We start from the raw sequence: 16,353 nt of genomic DNA on the forward strand, positions 1-16,353 counted from the left end.
CCCCCACAAACCCCAAAAAAAAAAAGAGGAGTCTATAGACTGAAATAGAAAGAACACACCCATTAAATCATTAGCCCAACGTAGCACCTTTCTTTCAAACATAGCCCACTCCATTTGCATCAGCTTCCAGCAGATTCTTCAACTCAACCATGCGTGTACTAGGAAATTCTAGAGTGACTGCAACTTCCTACTTAAAACTAGATAGATCTAACGCAAAGGGATACATGTACAAAAGTCATTTCGCAATGACCATGCCCCAATGAACCCGAGAGAGTACATGAATGCGGGCCAAAGGCTTGGTGATAAAGTCCTCCCCTCTTGTTAGGCGTTTTCCGCTACATATCTTGATCGGCCTTGAAAAGGACAAAACTGAGTTATCCAGTTTAGATAAATTGAAGTCGGGTCGAAGTAAAACTTGCCATGCCATGGTAATGTCGCGACGCGATCACGGAGCAATCACTTGGACCAGAAATAGCACTCTTTGTCATTGGGGACTTTCGTTGCATAATACGTGTTGTTTATAGACTGCGGGTGCGATTCCTTTCTTCGGGGAACAATCTGTAGACCCGTCACGTGACAGGCCCCCGGAACTCGGATAGAGAGGGCGAGGGATTCGAGCACCGCGAGCGGCCCCAAGAAACGCCGAAGCGAGCGCAAACCAGCCAGAACCAAAGAGCCGGTCGCCTGGCCGATGGTGAGGATCCTCCCGATGGCCGTCTCCTACTCCTTCCAGCTCGCCGCCCTCCGTCCCCCCTCCGCCGCCGTCCGGCTCGCCTCCAACGCCCGCCTCGGCCTCCACTCCGTCCCCTTCCGCCGCCTTGTTCTCTCCCATCTCGGAAGCGGTGAGCCCTCCATCCCACCGGAATTCTTTTGCCGAACTCTTCACCTTATTCGCTTTTCTCATCGCCTCTTAATCTTCCCCATGGATTCTTGAACGATTTCGATTCTTTTCCTTAAAAATTCTCGATCGATCCGTGAGCTATCGTTTGGGTCTTGCGACTTGGTCGGGATGTAATGAGCCTCCGTTCGCTCGATGCTGTGGTTGTTCTGGGGTTTTGAGGCGTTTCGATTTGTTTTGGAATTTCTACGATGCAAATATGCTCTATATGACTGATTAGAAAACAAGAACTACATTTACCCAAAAAAAAAAGAACTACTCATTCGATCAAATATCTGTCCTTTTTATTGTGAAAAATACATCTTTTAGTATTATATATATGAGTTTTACATGAAATCGTCGGTGACAGTCGGAGATAGCTCTACCCGTGGTTTATATTTGATTTACTGACTACTGAATTTAATGTGCAATTTCTTTAGAGAAAGGAGGTATATTATACAAAAACTAGTGCAGCTTTTGCAAGTCTAATTGTTAACTGAACTGAATGAACTGAATAGGTGCTTGTAGATACACTTTGACTAAATTTGAAGTTGGGGTGAATCTAGAAGTTCATCCAAAACACTAGAATCGATCTTCTAGGGCCTGTTAGATATTGCTTATGTTTTCTGTTTTTGCTTTCAAAGCACAAGACAAAAAATAAACTACACTGAAAGACTTATATGATGAAACCTATTTGTTTTTTCAAATTGTTTTAAAATCTTTAGAGCTATTGGCAGCAAACTTTTGTTGGTTAACAAAGGAATCAAAATAGAAGCAAGTAATAACAGAAGTTCTGTGCAAATACCATCTTCAACATCAACCTCCACGAGATGCTTTACTAATTTGCTGAGAAGCCAGAATACAAAAACAAGAAAAGTACAATACAGGCCCCTATCTTGTCTTTATTACCTGGATCCAGTATTAGCCTTACACACACACACATTGGAACTCATGTGTTCTGTGTATCAATATATCTACTCTATTTATTTATTTCATCGATTTTTATTTCATTCCTGGGTTTTTTTGAACTACTATGTGTCAAGTTGAAGAGAAGGAGCCCTCGGTCTTTTACATTACCTTCCTTACTGGTCCCTGATCTATCGACTCTTCTGGTTGCGATTGCACAGCTATGCATCACCAGCAGTTGTTTGGAATAAGACCTTGTAAGTTGATAAGAAAAGCGAGAGGCGTAGAGGCCAGTGCTGCTGGAAATATGACGACTCAAGCAAGCACCACTGTTAGTCAAGAAGAGGCCTTAGAGTGGGTGAAAAAGGACAAGAGGAGGCTTCTTCATGTTGTTTATCGTGTTGGGGACTTGGACAAGACAATAAAGTATCCTTTTCTTTTCTGAATTATACCTCTGTACCAAAGATCATGTCTTTGATTTATGGGCACATGGCTTCCGCTGAATTTGTCTGCCTGATTGGTGCAGGTTCTACACAGAGTGCTTGGGCATGAAATTGCTGCGAAAACGTGACATTCCTGAGGAAAGATACACAAATGCTTTCCTTGGATACGGGCCTGAAGACTCACATTTTGTTGTTGAACTCACTTACAGTAAGCTACCTGTGTTATATCCTCATGTTGGCATGCTACTTTAAAGCGTTAATTATCCCTTTAGACATTTTTCTTATTTCATAATCCTTTCTTTCTTTGTCTTCTTCTTCTTCTCTCCTTTTTTGTGCTCTAGTAGTTCATTGCTTATCACCTTTCTGTTTATTTGATTCTGCATAACTGTGTATCGATGTGTTTTCCGATAAAAATTTTGTTTGTTATAATGTTGGCAGATTATGGGGTTGACAAGTATGATATTGGAGATGGTTTTGGTCACTTCGGTATTGCAGTTGAGGATGTAAGATTCTGTTCACATAAATTTATACGCTGTAATCCTGTTTGTGGATTTTGGGCATGCATGTATGTTTGGAAGCAATCCTGAACTTCTGTTATATCCATTTCTCTTTGAATGATTGAATTGAGATCCACATAAAAATCATTATGCACTATCAGGCTTTGTTTTCTATTAGCATTTGTGCTTTGTGCCTTACCGATTATGTTATCATTGATGTCTTTGTGTTATATTCCCCTCTGCTTGTTTAACTGTAAGCATTTTTTTTAGGTAAAAAAAAATCTCGATTGCAAAGAGCTCTATGTATATCGAAATTATTTATGAAATATTGGTTAGCGAATACAGTGCATCCAGATAACTTTATAATAGCTCTTACTGCAACTTTTGATAATAGCATGTCTGACTAACTTATGTATATAATACATATATCTTTCAGTAACTAATTTATATTTTTGTAACTAATTGGTGTTATTGTGATGTATGTGGAATTGATTCCAATGGCTTAAAAGAACTCTAATGTCGGTAATAATCCTATAGATACAACTACAACAGGCCACGGTCTTGTCATATCGTATGAATACGATACTTGTACAAATATTGTATGCTATGAACATGATAACACCCTTATTATATGATAGAATGAAATGTCTCATGCATCCTTTAAACCTAGATTGTTAACCATTGATAACTATCTGGTAGATACTTGAAGTGTTATATGCCTGATAAACTTGTGCTTGAGAGAGAAAATAAGAGAACTCTAGAGACTTTAAATGAAAAATGTGACTTTAAAACAGAATGTTGGAAGACAATGAGGAAGTAGATGATGGTAATTGAGGAGACACAATTAGGGGATATATCCAAGAAGTAATGTTCAAACAGTCAAAAGTTTGTAAACGGTAAAATAAGAAAAATAAAAGGATTAGTCATAATTACTAAGGTTAATGATACTCATGTTATAAGTCAAGGGTCGTGGGGGAAAATAATTTTAGAGAACATGAAGAGAAATATGAAGGAGAGAGAAAAACTTGCACACTGAGAGACACAATTAGGGGATATGTCCAAGAAGCAAGTTTCAAACACCCAAAAGCTTGGAGATGGAAAAACAAGAAAATAAAAAGATTAGTCATAATTACTCAGCTTAATTATAATCGTGTTACAAGTCAATGGTGGTGGGGAAAATAATTTTAGGGAACATGAAGAGAAATATGAAGGAAAGAGGAAAACTTGCACACGAGAGAGGAAGGATAAGAAGATCTAGCTCCTGACCGAACTCAACATAACACAATTGGTCTGGATTCAAAGGTAAACCCAATTCATGTTTGTGAAGAGTGAGACTATGCAAAACTAAGGCTTTGGTAGCTTTTAATGCCCAAGGAGATGATGATAGGTGCAAAAGGATCAGTAGATACCAAGATTCACCATCTCGGTATCGGATCCCGTACTGGTACCATCTTATCACAATGTGGGTACACAATACGGACCAGTACAATAGTATTAGTATGGTATGGTATGGTATGCCCCATACTAGATGGTATAGGATGGTATGGCAAACACTGGTAGATACTGGTCTCAGGAGTTGGCTACCTCTTAGTTGGGCATGAAGAATAGTAAGAAAGTTTGGCAAGAACAAGATTTCACCAGTTGAGGGTCCAATTGTGTAGGTCACTTAAGTTTGATGATTATTGGTAGATTTGATATTGATTTTAATCTTATTATGGGATTCTGACTCTTATTCTGTGGATTCGAGACATACGCAATGGTAGATTCACTAGATTAACAATCAATGGCTACGACAATAGTTTGATGGTTGCATCTAACAAGAGTACCTCTCTGTTCAGTTAATGTGATCTTCAGGCAATTTTCACTAAGATTGTATGGATCTAAAAGGACACGTCAACGCTAGTCAATTGGGGGGAGAGTAGTGAGAAAGAGGGGCAATGGTTTGGGAGTGATAAGGTGTAGAGGAAGGAGAGAGACAAAGGAAAGATGGATAGATAGCAAGGGGGGAGGGATGTGAGGAGCTGAGGTACTCACCACAAAAATGCTACCATGCTGTGAAGCTCACTGCATCACGATGCCATGAGGGAGTGAGAAGGCTACGTATTTGCTATGGGAACTTCCACCATGCTGGCAAGTCTGTCTTTGCTGTGACATGACAATCGGCTGTACTTGCTCTTTCATTATAGTCGGTGCAGTCCACTGCTGTTGAAAGGCATCTCTTGTCTCCTTGCAAAAAGAGGAAGGGAAGTGAAATAAATCAAAGAGGTCATCAAAATCTTGGTAATATTTTACTTAGTCCTTGAGTCATACATCTATAGAAATCCTTAAGCTATAGTAAAATGAAAACAAACCTGGGCCCAGCTAAATAGACAAGAATGACTTGAATCCAGTCCAGTAGCCAACAATTGGAAATGACCCAACCCTTCCCAACAGCAATATTATCAAATTTAAAATAAATTACATATATATTTTTTCCCACCATGTCTCCCTGTACCTTTTCCTTTTGCCTAATCAGATGCTTGTATACATGTTCAAATGTCTGAATCCTTTGTACATGTCCATGCAATAGTAGAAGGTACTTCATCCATTCACTTTATGAATTGAAACTTTTTGTGGTGGCCCATATAATAATGTTTCCATGTTTTGACACCAAAATCTTCTGGAACTAGAATTGGGTGGCTTGAAAAAAGCAATAGGATATTAGAAACGAGAACAGCAGCCCTGCTGCCGACTATTGCGATTACCTTTAACCCTCACATCTAGTATATGAGTACAACACATCTAAAAACACGAATATAAAAAGACAATATTTTGCATCTACTAATCACTATAATAATTCATAAAATAGAAATATTTGTAAGATGTGTGAGATTATTATATATGTAACAACCAAACATATAGGAGTATCATTGGAGATTGAATAATTCTGCAGATTTTAGAAAATTCATCAATTAGAGAACCTCGGTAACATATGTTTTGGCATAAAAGCCAGAGAAAGTACCACGCCAGTCTCCTTTTTAAGGTTATGAAAGGTGAAACAACCTGTGCACCTTTTCAAGCCATCACCTATCATCTCCTGACTTTTCTCAACTCAGGCCTATTTGTGTGACATCTATTAGGGATGCTTTAGTTCAATTTGGCTATTACTTATTAGATATTAAACTATATGTTATCACACATGGTTGTTGATGAGCGGCCATGGTGAAACTTACTATGCCTAATCTAAATCCCTGCCTGTTACTTGAAGCTTCACATACACCTAAAAAAAAAATGTTGCCAAAGGAGCTTCCTTATTTGTCATCGTATACATGCTAACTCACAGACAGTTAGTTATGTAGAGTATGATGCTGAAACCCTGAAGGTGATTAATTGGCTCTTTGCAAAGGGTTATTCATTAAATCCCCCCGAAGTATATATAGCTGCCTACAGCATTAACTGGACGCTTTCCGAGTCAGAAACATATGGAATACTTGGATATTTGTGAAGTTCGTTGGTTTCCACTTTAAAGATTGGAAGAGAATCGAACTCCAACAATGAGTGAGCTGAACTCTGCCAACAATTAGTTTGATCCTCTGATTTGTTAGTAGGAGTGAGTGGTTGTACTTTTTTGAGATTTGTTATGTAGGTATTGAAATAACTTTGTAAAATATTGTTTTGCTAATATCCTTAAGTTAATTGGAAATTTTGAATGAGAAACATGTATATTGAAAGATCTTAATAAACAATATCTGTTGAACTTTTTTTAATATTTAAACAGATAAAGGCTATGAAACCAAATAACTTGAATTGCCAGAACCAGAACAGACATGTTCATCAAAAAAGGAAAAGTAAAAGGACAACAAAATGCAAGAGAGAAGCCTTTCACATAAGGGTGATTGAAGGTCATCTTTTCAGATGGCTTGATGAATTACCGGTGTAAAGGGCTATATGCTGAAGACTTGAATGTTCTCGACCACATCGAGTTGTATGTAAATACTAAGAAATCATTATATGCAATAATCAACAGTTCTTGTGGGCATTTTGCAACTCTGGGGAAAGATGAGAGGGTTGGTTAATATTAAACCAACTCGGGTGTCAATGGCCATGCTTGGTTCAAGCTAGGTTTTGCTTAACCACAGCTTAGGAATATACACACTGGCCTCAGTATTGCTTCAAGCCAAGAATTGCGTTCATATGCCCAAACCCAGTGTAAGGTTTCAAACACTAGAGACATGAGTTGATACAAAGATAATTCTTATTCAATTTTGACTCCAAAGTTTTGCTTTATCTAAATTCCAAATACAGCTTGAAGCACCATGCCAAGTGGTTTATGTAGGAGTGTATACTTGCTTTTGAGCTTAAGATTGGATATCAAATAAAGACACATCTTAAGCTGACAATTCTTCCTGCTTACAACCTTGATTCAACCTAATGTTTTACTCCCCCAAGGATTGATATTCCATTGATCAGAATGTAGTCCAATTTGGAGTTCGTATTTTCTAGCTAGCAAATGTTTGATGGCTATATGTTTTATCCAGAGTCACTTCTGTTACATGGGCTACTTCTTAAATATTCTTGGAGTCAGTATGCTAATGCCTCATCCATAAGTTGCATTGTGACATTCTAGTAGGTCACTCTGGCCACTTTGACTTGTAAAAGAGTTTGAGGTACATGCTAGATAGAAATACGATCTAGAGATACTGCAAGTAGTTTACTGCATTTTATGTATGTGTTTTACTGTGTCATGAACTATGTAGTTGCACTTTTTCTTTTACTATTGCACTTGCAATTTTTGCAAATTATAAACACTTCTGTGTATGGACATGTATATATGAAGTCAAATCCTTGAATCCATCTTTTACATTTTGAGGTCTAGAAAATGTGAATCCTTCTAGTTAGAAGTTCTCTATAACTGATAAGAATGGTCATGTAATGGAGTTCTCTATAACTGAAATTAGAAGTTCATAGACCAATTAATTTAAAATATGAGCATTTAATGAGAAACTTGCGTTATAAATCATGGAGGAGCCGTACTATGAAATAGATAACTTCAAACTCATATGGTCTTAGTAGATGCTAGATCAGTGATGCCAAATAAAATTTTATGCTTTGTTGGTTAGAAAAAGTCTTCTTAGTTAACCTGATCAGGACACTTGAGTTGTTTCAATTCCATTGGATGTGGCCATCAAATGAAATGGCAAGCTTTGATGAACAGATTTCCACCATAAAATTTACATCTTCCCTTGATTTAGATTTTTCTGTTAGTCCATGCACATTGAAATCTATTAATTAAACATTAATTTCTTATCATGCATTATGCCTGCTTTTGTTTGAGGGTCTAAATGTTCATCCAATATCATGTTTTACTGTGCTGAAAACTTGGAGAAAAATGATATGCAAATCTATGAAGAAGAACAAATGATACAAGTGAAAAAAAATGATGAAATTCTGATATAGATTTCGTAACTAAAAGCTGGCAGGTTTTGAACATCAAAATACATCGTTTATTCATCTAAAGTCTATGTACTAATAGATCTTAGTTATGCCTTCTCGGCTGATAAGAATAATCCAAACATGATTATTATACCATATCAATAACTTTAACATGTAAACTCTCAAGATTTAACCATGCAATTACCATATGCAAAATGAAAATACACTGATTAAAGTATTCAAGTTCATCTGCCTTCTTGACGTGCCTTCCTGAAATGCAAGAATATTGAATATTTTAATGCCTTGTTCACAATGTCGAAGCACTCTTAAAGACTTTCTTTTTTATTGGATCAATAGGTTACAACAAGTCTTTCGATACAAATAGAAATAATATCATATCAGTAGGATTTCAAGTATTTGTTATGTTTAGGTGGATAGAATAATATTTACAAGAACATGTCATCATATTTTCTTGATCTTTTATAATAGGTTGCCAAGACGGTGGATCTTATAAAAGCCAAGGGAGGAAAAGTGACGAGGGAACCTGGCCCATTAAATGGGGGCAAAACTCTGGTTGCCTCTATTGAAGATCCAGATGGTTATAAGTTTGAGCTTTTGGAAAGGGGCCCTACACCAGAGCCCTTTTGTCAAGTAATGCTTCGTGTAGGAGATCTTGATCGTGCTACAAACTTCTATGAGAAGGTGAGTTGGTGAATGAGGAATTCAGTTTATTTTGTATAGACATGTTCGCAATTGTCATCATGTGTTTTTGATCAACTTGTCAAGTTCTAAATCCATGTTACTTCTAAACAGGCATTTGGTATGGAGCTTCTACACAAACAAGACAATCCTGAGTACAAGGTTACTCTCTTTATTCATCACATTTCTTATCTTGTACATCAGCTATATATGATCTAGTTTGTGTAGATCATCTGTATAAAAATCTGTCAGGACTAACAAGTTATTTGTTAGTTATATCAATTATTCATCAGTCTAGTTGCTTATAATGGAAGTTGTGGAATTGCCTTTTCTTTTAAATGTATGCCCTTTTTTTTCCCTTTTTCCTTCCTCTTTTGTTGGTGCATGGGTGCATGGGTGATTTGGTGTGTGTATATTAGTGGGTGGTTTAGTGTGTATATTCATGCATTCTTTGTCTTCCAATGCCATATTGGGTTATGCATCATGCCAATTTCATTTGTATAGGTTGTTTTATGTCATGTACACACTCTTACTATCTATTTTATATCAGTGTTTTCCTTTTTATTTTGTAATCTTCAATGCTTCTTTTAGTGCCTTAATCTTCAGCATTCTGTACATTCTTCTCCAAATTGCTTGGAGTCTTGTTCAACCATGTCGATAACATACTTTTCCTTCATAGATCTAACCATCATTGGTTGACACCATATCTACTATTAATCTACATTTTTGAATTTATTGATATCCTGATAACTTCCTTTTGAGCCTAAACCGTTGTGTAGGTTGTTTAATGTGATGCGGATCATGCGGACACTTTTGCTATCTATTTTGTATCAATATCATTCTTTTAATCTTCTCTTTTATGTATATTAATTTATCTTAAAATTGTATTTTGTCTCTATGATCCTCAATATATTTGTTTATTAGCATATACTTCTTTTTCTGACCCATAAGTCATGGTTCATGTCAACCTTTGTGATTGATATTTGCTTGTACCTATTTTCAGCATACTATGGCAATGATGGGATATGGTCCTGAAGATAAAAATGCAGTGGTGGGGTTGATGTACAACTACGGGGTTAAAGAATATGACAAAGGAAATGCCTATGCTCAGGTAATGTTTATTTTCCAGTTGTGACATGTATTACCACTGAATCACTGATAGCTCAGTGATGCTGTCTTTATGACTCTGATCACAAATTTTTCTCTGTATGGTCACAGTTGTCTTTGTATATTAATTCATTTTGTGTTTTTGTCTAATTACACTCGATGGAGAATAACTTCTGATATCCTGTCAGATTGCGATAGGCACAGATGATGTTTATAAAACTGCAGAAGCAATAAAACTGTACGGGGGAAAAATTACTCGTGAACCAGGCCCTTTACCTGGCATTAACACAAAGATCACTGCCTGCTTGGATCCTGATGGTTGGAAAACGGTATGTTACCAACTTTATACCTTGTTTTTGATGCATTTGGCTTTAAAAGGATTTTAGTGACTGCAGTTCTCCAGAAAAGTCCTGTTTATGTGGTAAGTTGGTTTTTGCCTACGCTCATGTCTTATACTACATAGTTCAAAAAATTTTTCTCCATCCCACACCCAGCCTGGATGTTATTGGACAACAAAAGAACATTGGTGACATGAGCATGCACATTACTAATTCCTTGATCCAATGTTCTTAATTATTAGTCATGGTCTCTATGAGGCATCTTGGCTAGATCTCTGCCCTCTTCCCCCTCCTCTAATCATGGAAGTGAATATTGTAGATGACTTGGCTGTTCTGTGGTCTGATCAAGGTGCATCTATAAGTAAGAAAGACCTAGAGTTCCAAGTTTGAACCATATTTTCTTCTCTTTTCTGTTTGGTATAATGGCCTTATCGTATGCTCCCAGCCCTGTTTTGAACCTACATAATGGATCATAGGGAAACCAAAATGTATTAAAAAAACTTTTTTTTTCCCAATTAGGAGAGTGTCCCATCTGGGAAGCCCTACCTGTAGTTTAAGTGCCCCAGGATTTTCACTCGAGGGGGAATCCCACCCATATATGAAAATTACTTGGGCTGGATTCTTTTGAATACGGTACTCAGGATTTGAACCCAGCACCTCCAGCCAGTGAGCAGAGAGGGATGACCACTTAGATAACTTTCAGGGTCTCCCAGTGTAATTACTTCAGTTAGAACAGCAATTCATAGCCATTCTAACTGCATATAACAGCCTATGGCAGTAATGTAACCATGCAACAAGTATTAATTGAATATTTATTTTTTGTTTTAGAATAATGTTGAACTAGATTTCAAAAATCTGTGTCAAAATTTTGAAACAATGACAATGTAAAAACTGTTTACTATGACCATGTTAATTAATGGTTGTCAAACATATGTGATGGCCATTATTTATAAATCTTGTGAATTAGAACCATGCTAATAACTCTTTTAGCAATGATACTGAAACTGTATTTCTGTCTTTGTTTGAAAAACCCAAGATTAAGCATAAATCACACTTAAGTCCAATAGTTCAAAAAACCAATGGCTACCCCCCTGAGGTTTACTTTTATCCAACACCTATAACTCAACAGAACATTTGTCAAACCATAAAACTTAAATGGGACCCACATGCCACATCCAAAATAACCTTAAGCGACGTAACAATCATCCAAAGACATAAGAAAATATGTGTGTCCTCCTCCCCACTTAAACGCAATTTTAACCTTTCATATGAGATAAACGGTTTCATTAATGCTGCTAATTTAACGGGGTATAAGTGTGTAGGTTTTACAAACTATTGGATATAAGTGTAATAAATATAAACCTCAGAAGGGTTTTTATAATATACTCTTAATTTTAACAATGCTGGAGCTCTTATGGTAGCATTTGCCTATAGGTAACCAGCTACCTTCCCTAAGGAAAATCCAAAATATAATTCCAAGGTAAGTACTAGAGCCCAACCAAGCCACGTCGACTTGGCTTTCACATTCAACTTTTCTTTTCTTGGTAGGCTATTGATTGTTTTTGCTAATAATTTATTTCATGCGCTAGGTCAACTCCTAGAGTATTTTGCATCATGGGGCCAATTATACTATTTTGTGTCAAGTGTATGAGATGTACATAGCATATGATGGGTCACGGGAACCATGAAGTTGCACTAAGCATTTCCATGCGATGATAAGCCACCCGTCTAATAGAAACCAAATCATTTCATTTGTTGATTTTTTAAAAAATTCCCTAAGTCTTCTGCTTTTTACCAATTTTTCTGTTCCAATTTAACATTTTGGCATCATGTTGTTTATCTGCTGTGAGTGTGTTAGTAGAATCATGCAGTAATCATGACTTGAATAATGTCGATTCCAATTGTTTTTCTTCTGCAGGTCTTTGTTGACAACATAGATTTTGCCAAGGAACTGGAATGAACTGATCATCATGCCTAAGCTTCTAGTGCTGAGTTTGTCAAGGAATATCTGACCTCCTATCACTAAATGCGGCCTTTGCCTGTCAAGTCTTGTAAAAGCACAGACCACCCCACAACACAAGACACCCACCACCCCACCCCACCCCCCCTCAGTTTGTACATAAGCCATTCAACCTTCCATGTTAGTGATAGCATGTAACACATCTGATCCATATAGCGCGGTGTAGATGTGAGATTCCTTTTGATGCAATTTTAATTTATTCATCATATCAATCTAGTTTGGCTCCAACTCATTCTTATTATATTGGTTCTGCTTATTAAATTGCCACGGTGACATTCATGTTGGCATGACAATTTAACATTTGGCGTATGCCTTCAATCCAGATCTGTTGGTCATGTTTGTTTTTGCATTCAAATTCAATTATCCTTTCGGGTGTTTTGATTCCGAAGTAAGCTCTTTGATGGCTGCTGTCTTCTAATTCTCTGCCGGGCCATGCTGGGATATTGGAGCAGACATCAAGAACGACACCTGAAAGAACAACACCACTTAGTTTCAAGTACTGGACTATCCGAAGCTCTAGGTATAACTATCCTACTAATCTTACTCTTTTTCTTCTTCACGAAGGTTCCAGCCATGTGTGTGCTTTTCATCTTAACAATCACCTGTAATTTGTTTAAGAAAGAAATAATATAGATAGATCTGAAGCAATATCAATGATATAATTATCAACCTTTTGGTTTATCCTGTTTTACCTGCCAACTAGAATTTATGTATACTGACACTTGTTTCCAATGAAGAACACCTGCCAAAGAGTCCATTTAGTCTCTGCTACTAAGCCTTGCACTGATTTAGTACGAAATAGTGTTATAGTTTTTGGAGACTCTATGAGTTGTGTATATGTTTAGTTCTTGCAGCTTGCTCCAGTGTCTGGATAGACTACATAGGCACAGTTTCAGGTAAATTTAATCCTTTTGTTGTTTTATGGTGGTTATGTGGCTGTTCAAGGTCCTCCAAAATATAGATGTCCTAATATTTTTAGAATGCACTGGCAAGCTTAGGAAAAGATAAATTGTGGATATGCTTCTCTCTTTGAAAATATGTACCTTTTCTTGTACGTTTAAGAAGATCTCCCCCTCTGGAAATGAAACTCAAAGCTGATGAGCATCCCTCTGTTTCGTTTCTCTCTCCTGCTAATGCTGCACTCTGTATTTCCTTATATAGCCTTGCCCTCAGTGTTGCTGCTCCCCTTAAGGCTGCATTAAAAAAGATTATGCCTGAGAGTTGGAGTTTTTGCATTAACGGCTGCTTGCATGATACTTATTATCACTTACATATGGATTTTCAAACGTTTGTTTGCTGGGTGCGTGCCATACTAGTGCACTATATTGGACTCAACATTATCTGAGAGATTACTAAGTTGTTTGTTGTTATGCAGATCACTAACTTGAAAATTTAAACAGCCTAATTTGTTTTTCATGATGCCAAGATAAAAGCAACCTGAGCTCCGGTCAGGAATCAATTGGGTCTGCATAATTTGTGTTATAGTGTTGAATTAACATATATCATCTTCTTCAAAGGGATTAGATGATATTTCTATAAAAGATTTTAGCTGCAAAATTTGGTAAAGGATAAGGCTATCAGTCCTGGCATTAATTGTTATTTGAAATAACTTGATGTGTCAGCTCTTAGATAGCCATCTTTTTTTATGTATTTCAATCCTCTAGAGGATGTTAAGAGTATTCTATTTGGTAGAAATTGAAGTGAAACAGGATACCTTCCTGCAGTGCTTTTATTTGGTAATAACATTGAGAGTTGGTATCATACATGTAGCTTGCTATGATGGACAGCGCGACCCTAGACAAATGTGAATGGTGGAACATGATAAACTTTAGTACTAATGTTTGCAGTTAAACTCTAAAGTTGGAGTTTGGGCAAGGCTTGCTGGTAATATTATGTTTATTTAAATCCTCTTGCATGAAACCCTTGAGTGACTTAATTCAAAGAAAACATACCTGTGGCAGCTCCAGCAGTCAATGCCATGACATCTCCGCTAGTTTGTGCATTGACGGCAGAGTGGATGACGGCTAAGATCTGCTCATGACTGGCCCCAAATGCCTGAGCCATCTCCACGCAGTGTGATGCCACCAGTGCTGCAGCCGAAGCAATGGCTGCAGTAATCTTCGAACCAGAGTTGGTTTTCGACCCATCGGGTGAAAAGACGGTGCTGGCTACAACTGCAGCAACTGCAGCTGCAACCCCTGCCACAGAAGTCGCAGCATACACTTCGGCATTACGGGTTCGAGCTTCCGCCCTTCTCTTCTCCTTATGATCCTTCAGCCAGCTGCCCATCGTTTTCCCTCGTGGCAATCCTCTAAGAAGCTGGATGTCTGAACGAGTTAAAAATGAAAAGAAAAAGATGAGTGGTTCAGTTAGAAAGAGCTCGAGAATCTACTGTACCTTAATATCCATATGATCTCTTGGGGAAATGGGAGGACTGATGCCAATGGCTTCATGAGTCGGCACCGCTGGTGGTGTAATTGTTGTTTTTTTCACCGCAGTTTCATCTTCGGTGGCGGCTGTGGTTAGTTGCGCGTTGGGTGTATTTGGAACGTTCTCATTTGAGGGCAAAGCTGGTTTCTCCATGCATGAGGAGTCTGGAGGATCCTCCTTACTTTCGAGCATCGCGAGGGCTTTCGAGATCTCTATGGCAGACAGGCTCCATGACCTTGCAAGGAACTCCATGGTCTCTGTAGGAGTCTCAGGGGCCCGCAGCGATGACGAGTGCCAGCATATGGGGCCTTCCTCGTTGATGTTCTCCAGCTGCTGTGATTGGCACTTGAGAAGATGTGGGCGATGATATGGGCTTCGTTCCATGGCCTTAGAACAGCTTAAATGCTCCTATTCGCACCCTTGGATTGAAGCAGTAATGCAAAGTCGAAGATATATATCAGCATATATCTTTTAGTCGAATGATAGGAAACAAAACATATGATGAAAACAAATATATAGACCTACCCGTCGGAGATTTATGAGCCAAATCCTTTAGTGATATCGTCGAACAAATAGATATGAGAATGCGTATCGTTGGCATGAAACCATGCATACTCTACATGGGGTAATCTTTAGCAGGAAGAAGGCGTTAGAATGAGGAGAGTATCAAGTAGAAGACAAGCATGCGGGTGTGGGAAGGGAAAATTTGGTTTTTAAGAGTGGAGACTGATAAAAGGCACAGAGGAGTGAGGATTATTGTATGTTGGCTCGTGCGGTAAGTGGGTGCTAAAGTCTTGTCTGCCGGTCCCTCTCTTTATCTACTCTTTAAAAAGCTCGCTCCAGTTTCCTGAGCGGCGTGCGCCATCATTTGTTGGGTTGGTGGACCTCCACATCCAAATTTAATGGTCTTGCACACGAATGCTCTATTTCAATATTTGACTTACATGAACTACGGAGTAGGGAACATGGGAGTCGTTCTAATATTTGGAGCACAAGAGCAGTGCTGCCAGCCTCCTTGGGTCTGCTCTGATGCTTCAATTTGAATTTTAATGATGGCACGTCAGAGCATCCAATCCACAAGTTGGTGGTGGCCTGCAGCTGTATTTGCCCATGGATTTCAGAGCTACATACTTTTATGGGCATATTTGATTAGGGGGAGTTAGGCTTTGGAATAGGAACAGAAATGAGTGACTTCTATTTCAGCTATTTGATTGGACCCATTTTGTGGGCTTATTTGGTTAGGAAGGATTGGACTTTGGAATGAAACTAGAGATGAGTGACTTTCATTTCAGCCATTGATCGGATCCATTCCAATTTTAAAGGGGAATAAAAATGCCTCGATCCCTAAAACCTAACATATCGGGGGGATATGGCTATTCTCATTCCTATTCTAATTCATTTTGATTGTGATTTTGATCACGAATCAAATGTATCTATATTATATAAAGTTGACATCAAGGTATAATACTCACTCTAGATCATTGACATAGAATTGAAAATATCAAGAACTCATGGTGAACTACATTAAGAACTATTATTGCTGGCGCCAAAGGCCAAAAATTGAATTCCTTATGTTGTGGTGGTGCTGAATCCAAAGGTCAGTCAAGCTTCAGCCCCTTGTTGC

The 16,353-nt window shown here is 38.0% G+C and overlaps 2 protein-coding genes across 2 annotated transcripts; one reads left to right on the forward strand and one right to left on the reverse strand.

Moving 5' to 3' along the window:
* The first annotated feature begins 545 nt into the window (after positions 1–545).
* LOC105040863 (probable lactoylglutathione lyase, chloroplastic) lies at positions 546–12,540 on the forward strand. The gene is made up of 9 exons (XM_010917588.4): positions 546–842; positions 2,005–2,209; positions 2,310–2,434; positions 2,665–2,729; positions 8,625–8,837; positions 8,949–8,996; positions 9,838–9,945; positions 10,130–10,270; positions 12,198–12,540. The coding sequence occupies exons 1-9, from the start codon at positions 692–694 to the stop codon at positions 12,237–12,239; spliced, it is 1,098 nt and encodes a 365-aa protein (XP_010915890.1). The 5' UTR covers positions 546–691; the 3' UTR covers positions 12,240–12,540.
* A 15-nt stretch (positions 12,541–12,555) lies between these two features.
* On the reverse strand, positions 12,556–15,892 carry LOC105040864 (VAN3-binding protein). Its single transcript, XM_019849121.3, has 7 exons — positions 15,255–15,892; positions 14,697–15,148; positions 14,252–14,618; positions 13,343–13,492; positions 12,992–13,041; positions 12,844–12,901; positions 12,556–12,767 (listed from the first exon to the last, which is right to left on the reverse strand). Exons 2-7 carry the CDS (start codon positions 15,111–15,113, stop codon positions 12,556–12,558), a joined length of 1,254 nt encoding a protein of 417 aa, XP_019704680.1. The 5' UTR covers positions 15,114–15,148; positions 15,255–15,892.
* Positions 15,893–16,353: the final 461 nt, after the last annotated feature.

The sequence above is a fragment of the Elaeis guineensis genome, chromosome 3 (assembly GCF_000442705.2).
Source record: "Elaeis guineensis isolate ETL-2024a chromosome 3, EG11, whole genome shotgun sequence".
NCBI lineage: Eukaryota > Viridiplantae > Streptophyta > Magnoliopsida > Arecales > Arecaceae > Elaeis > Elaeis guineensis.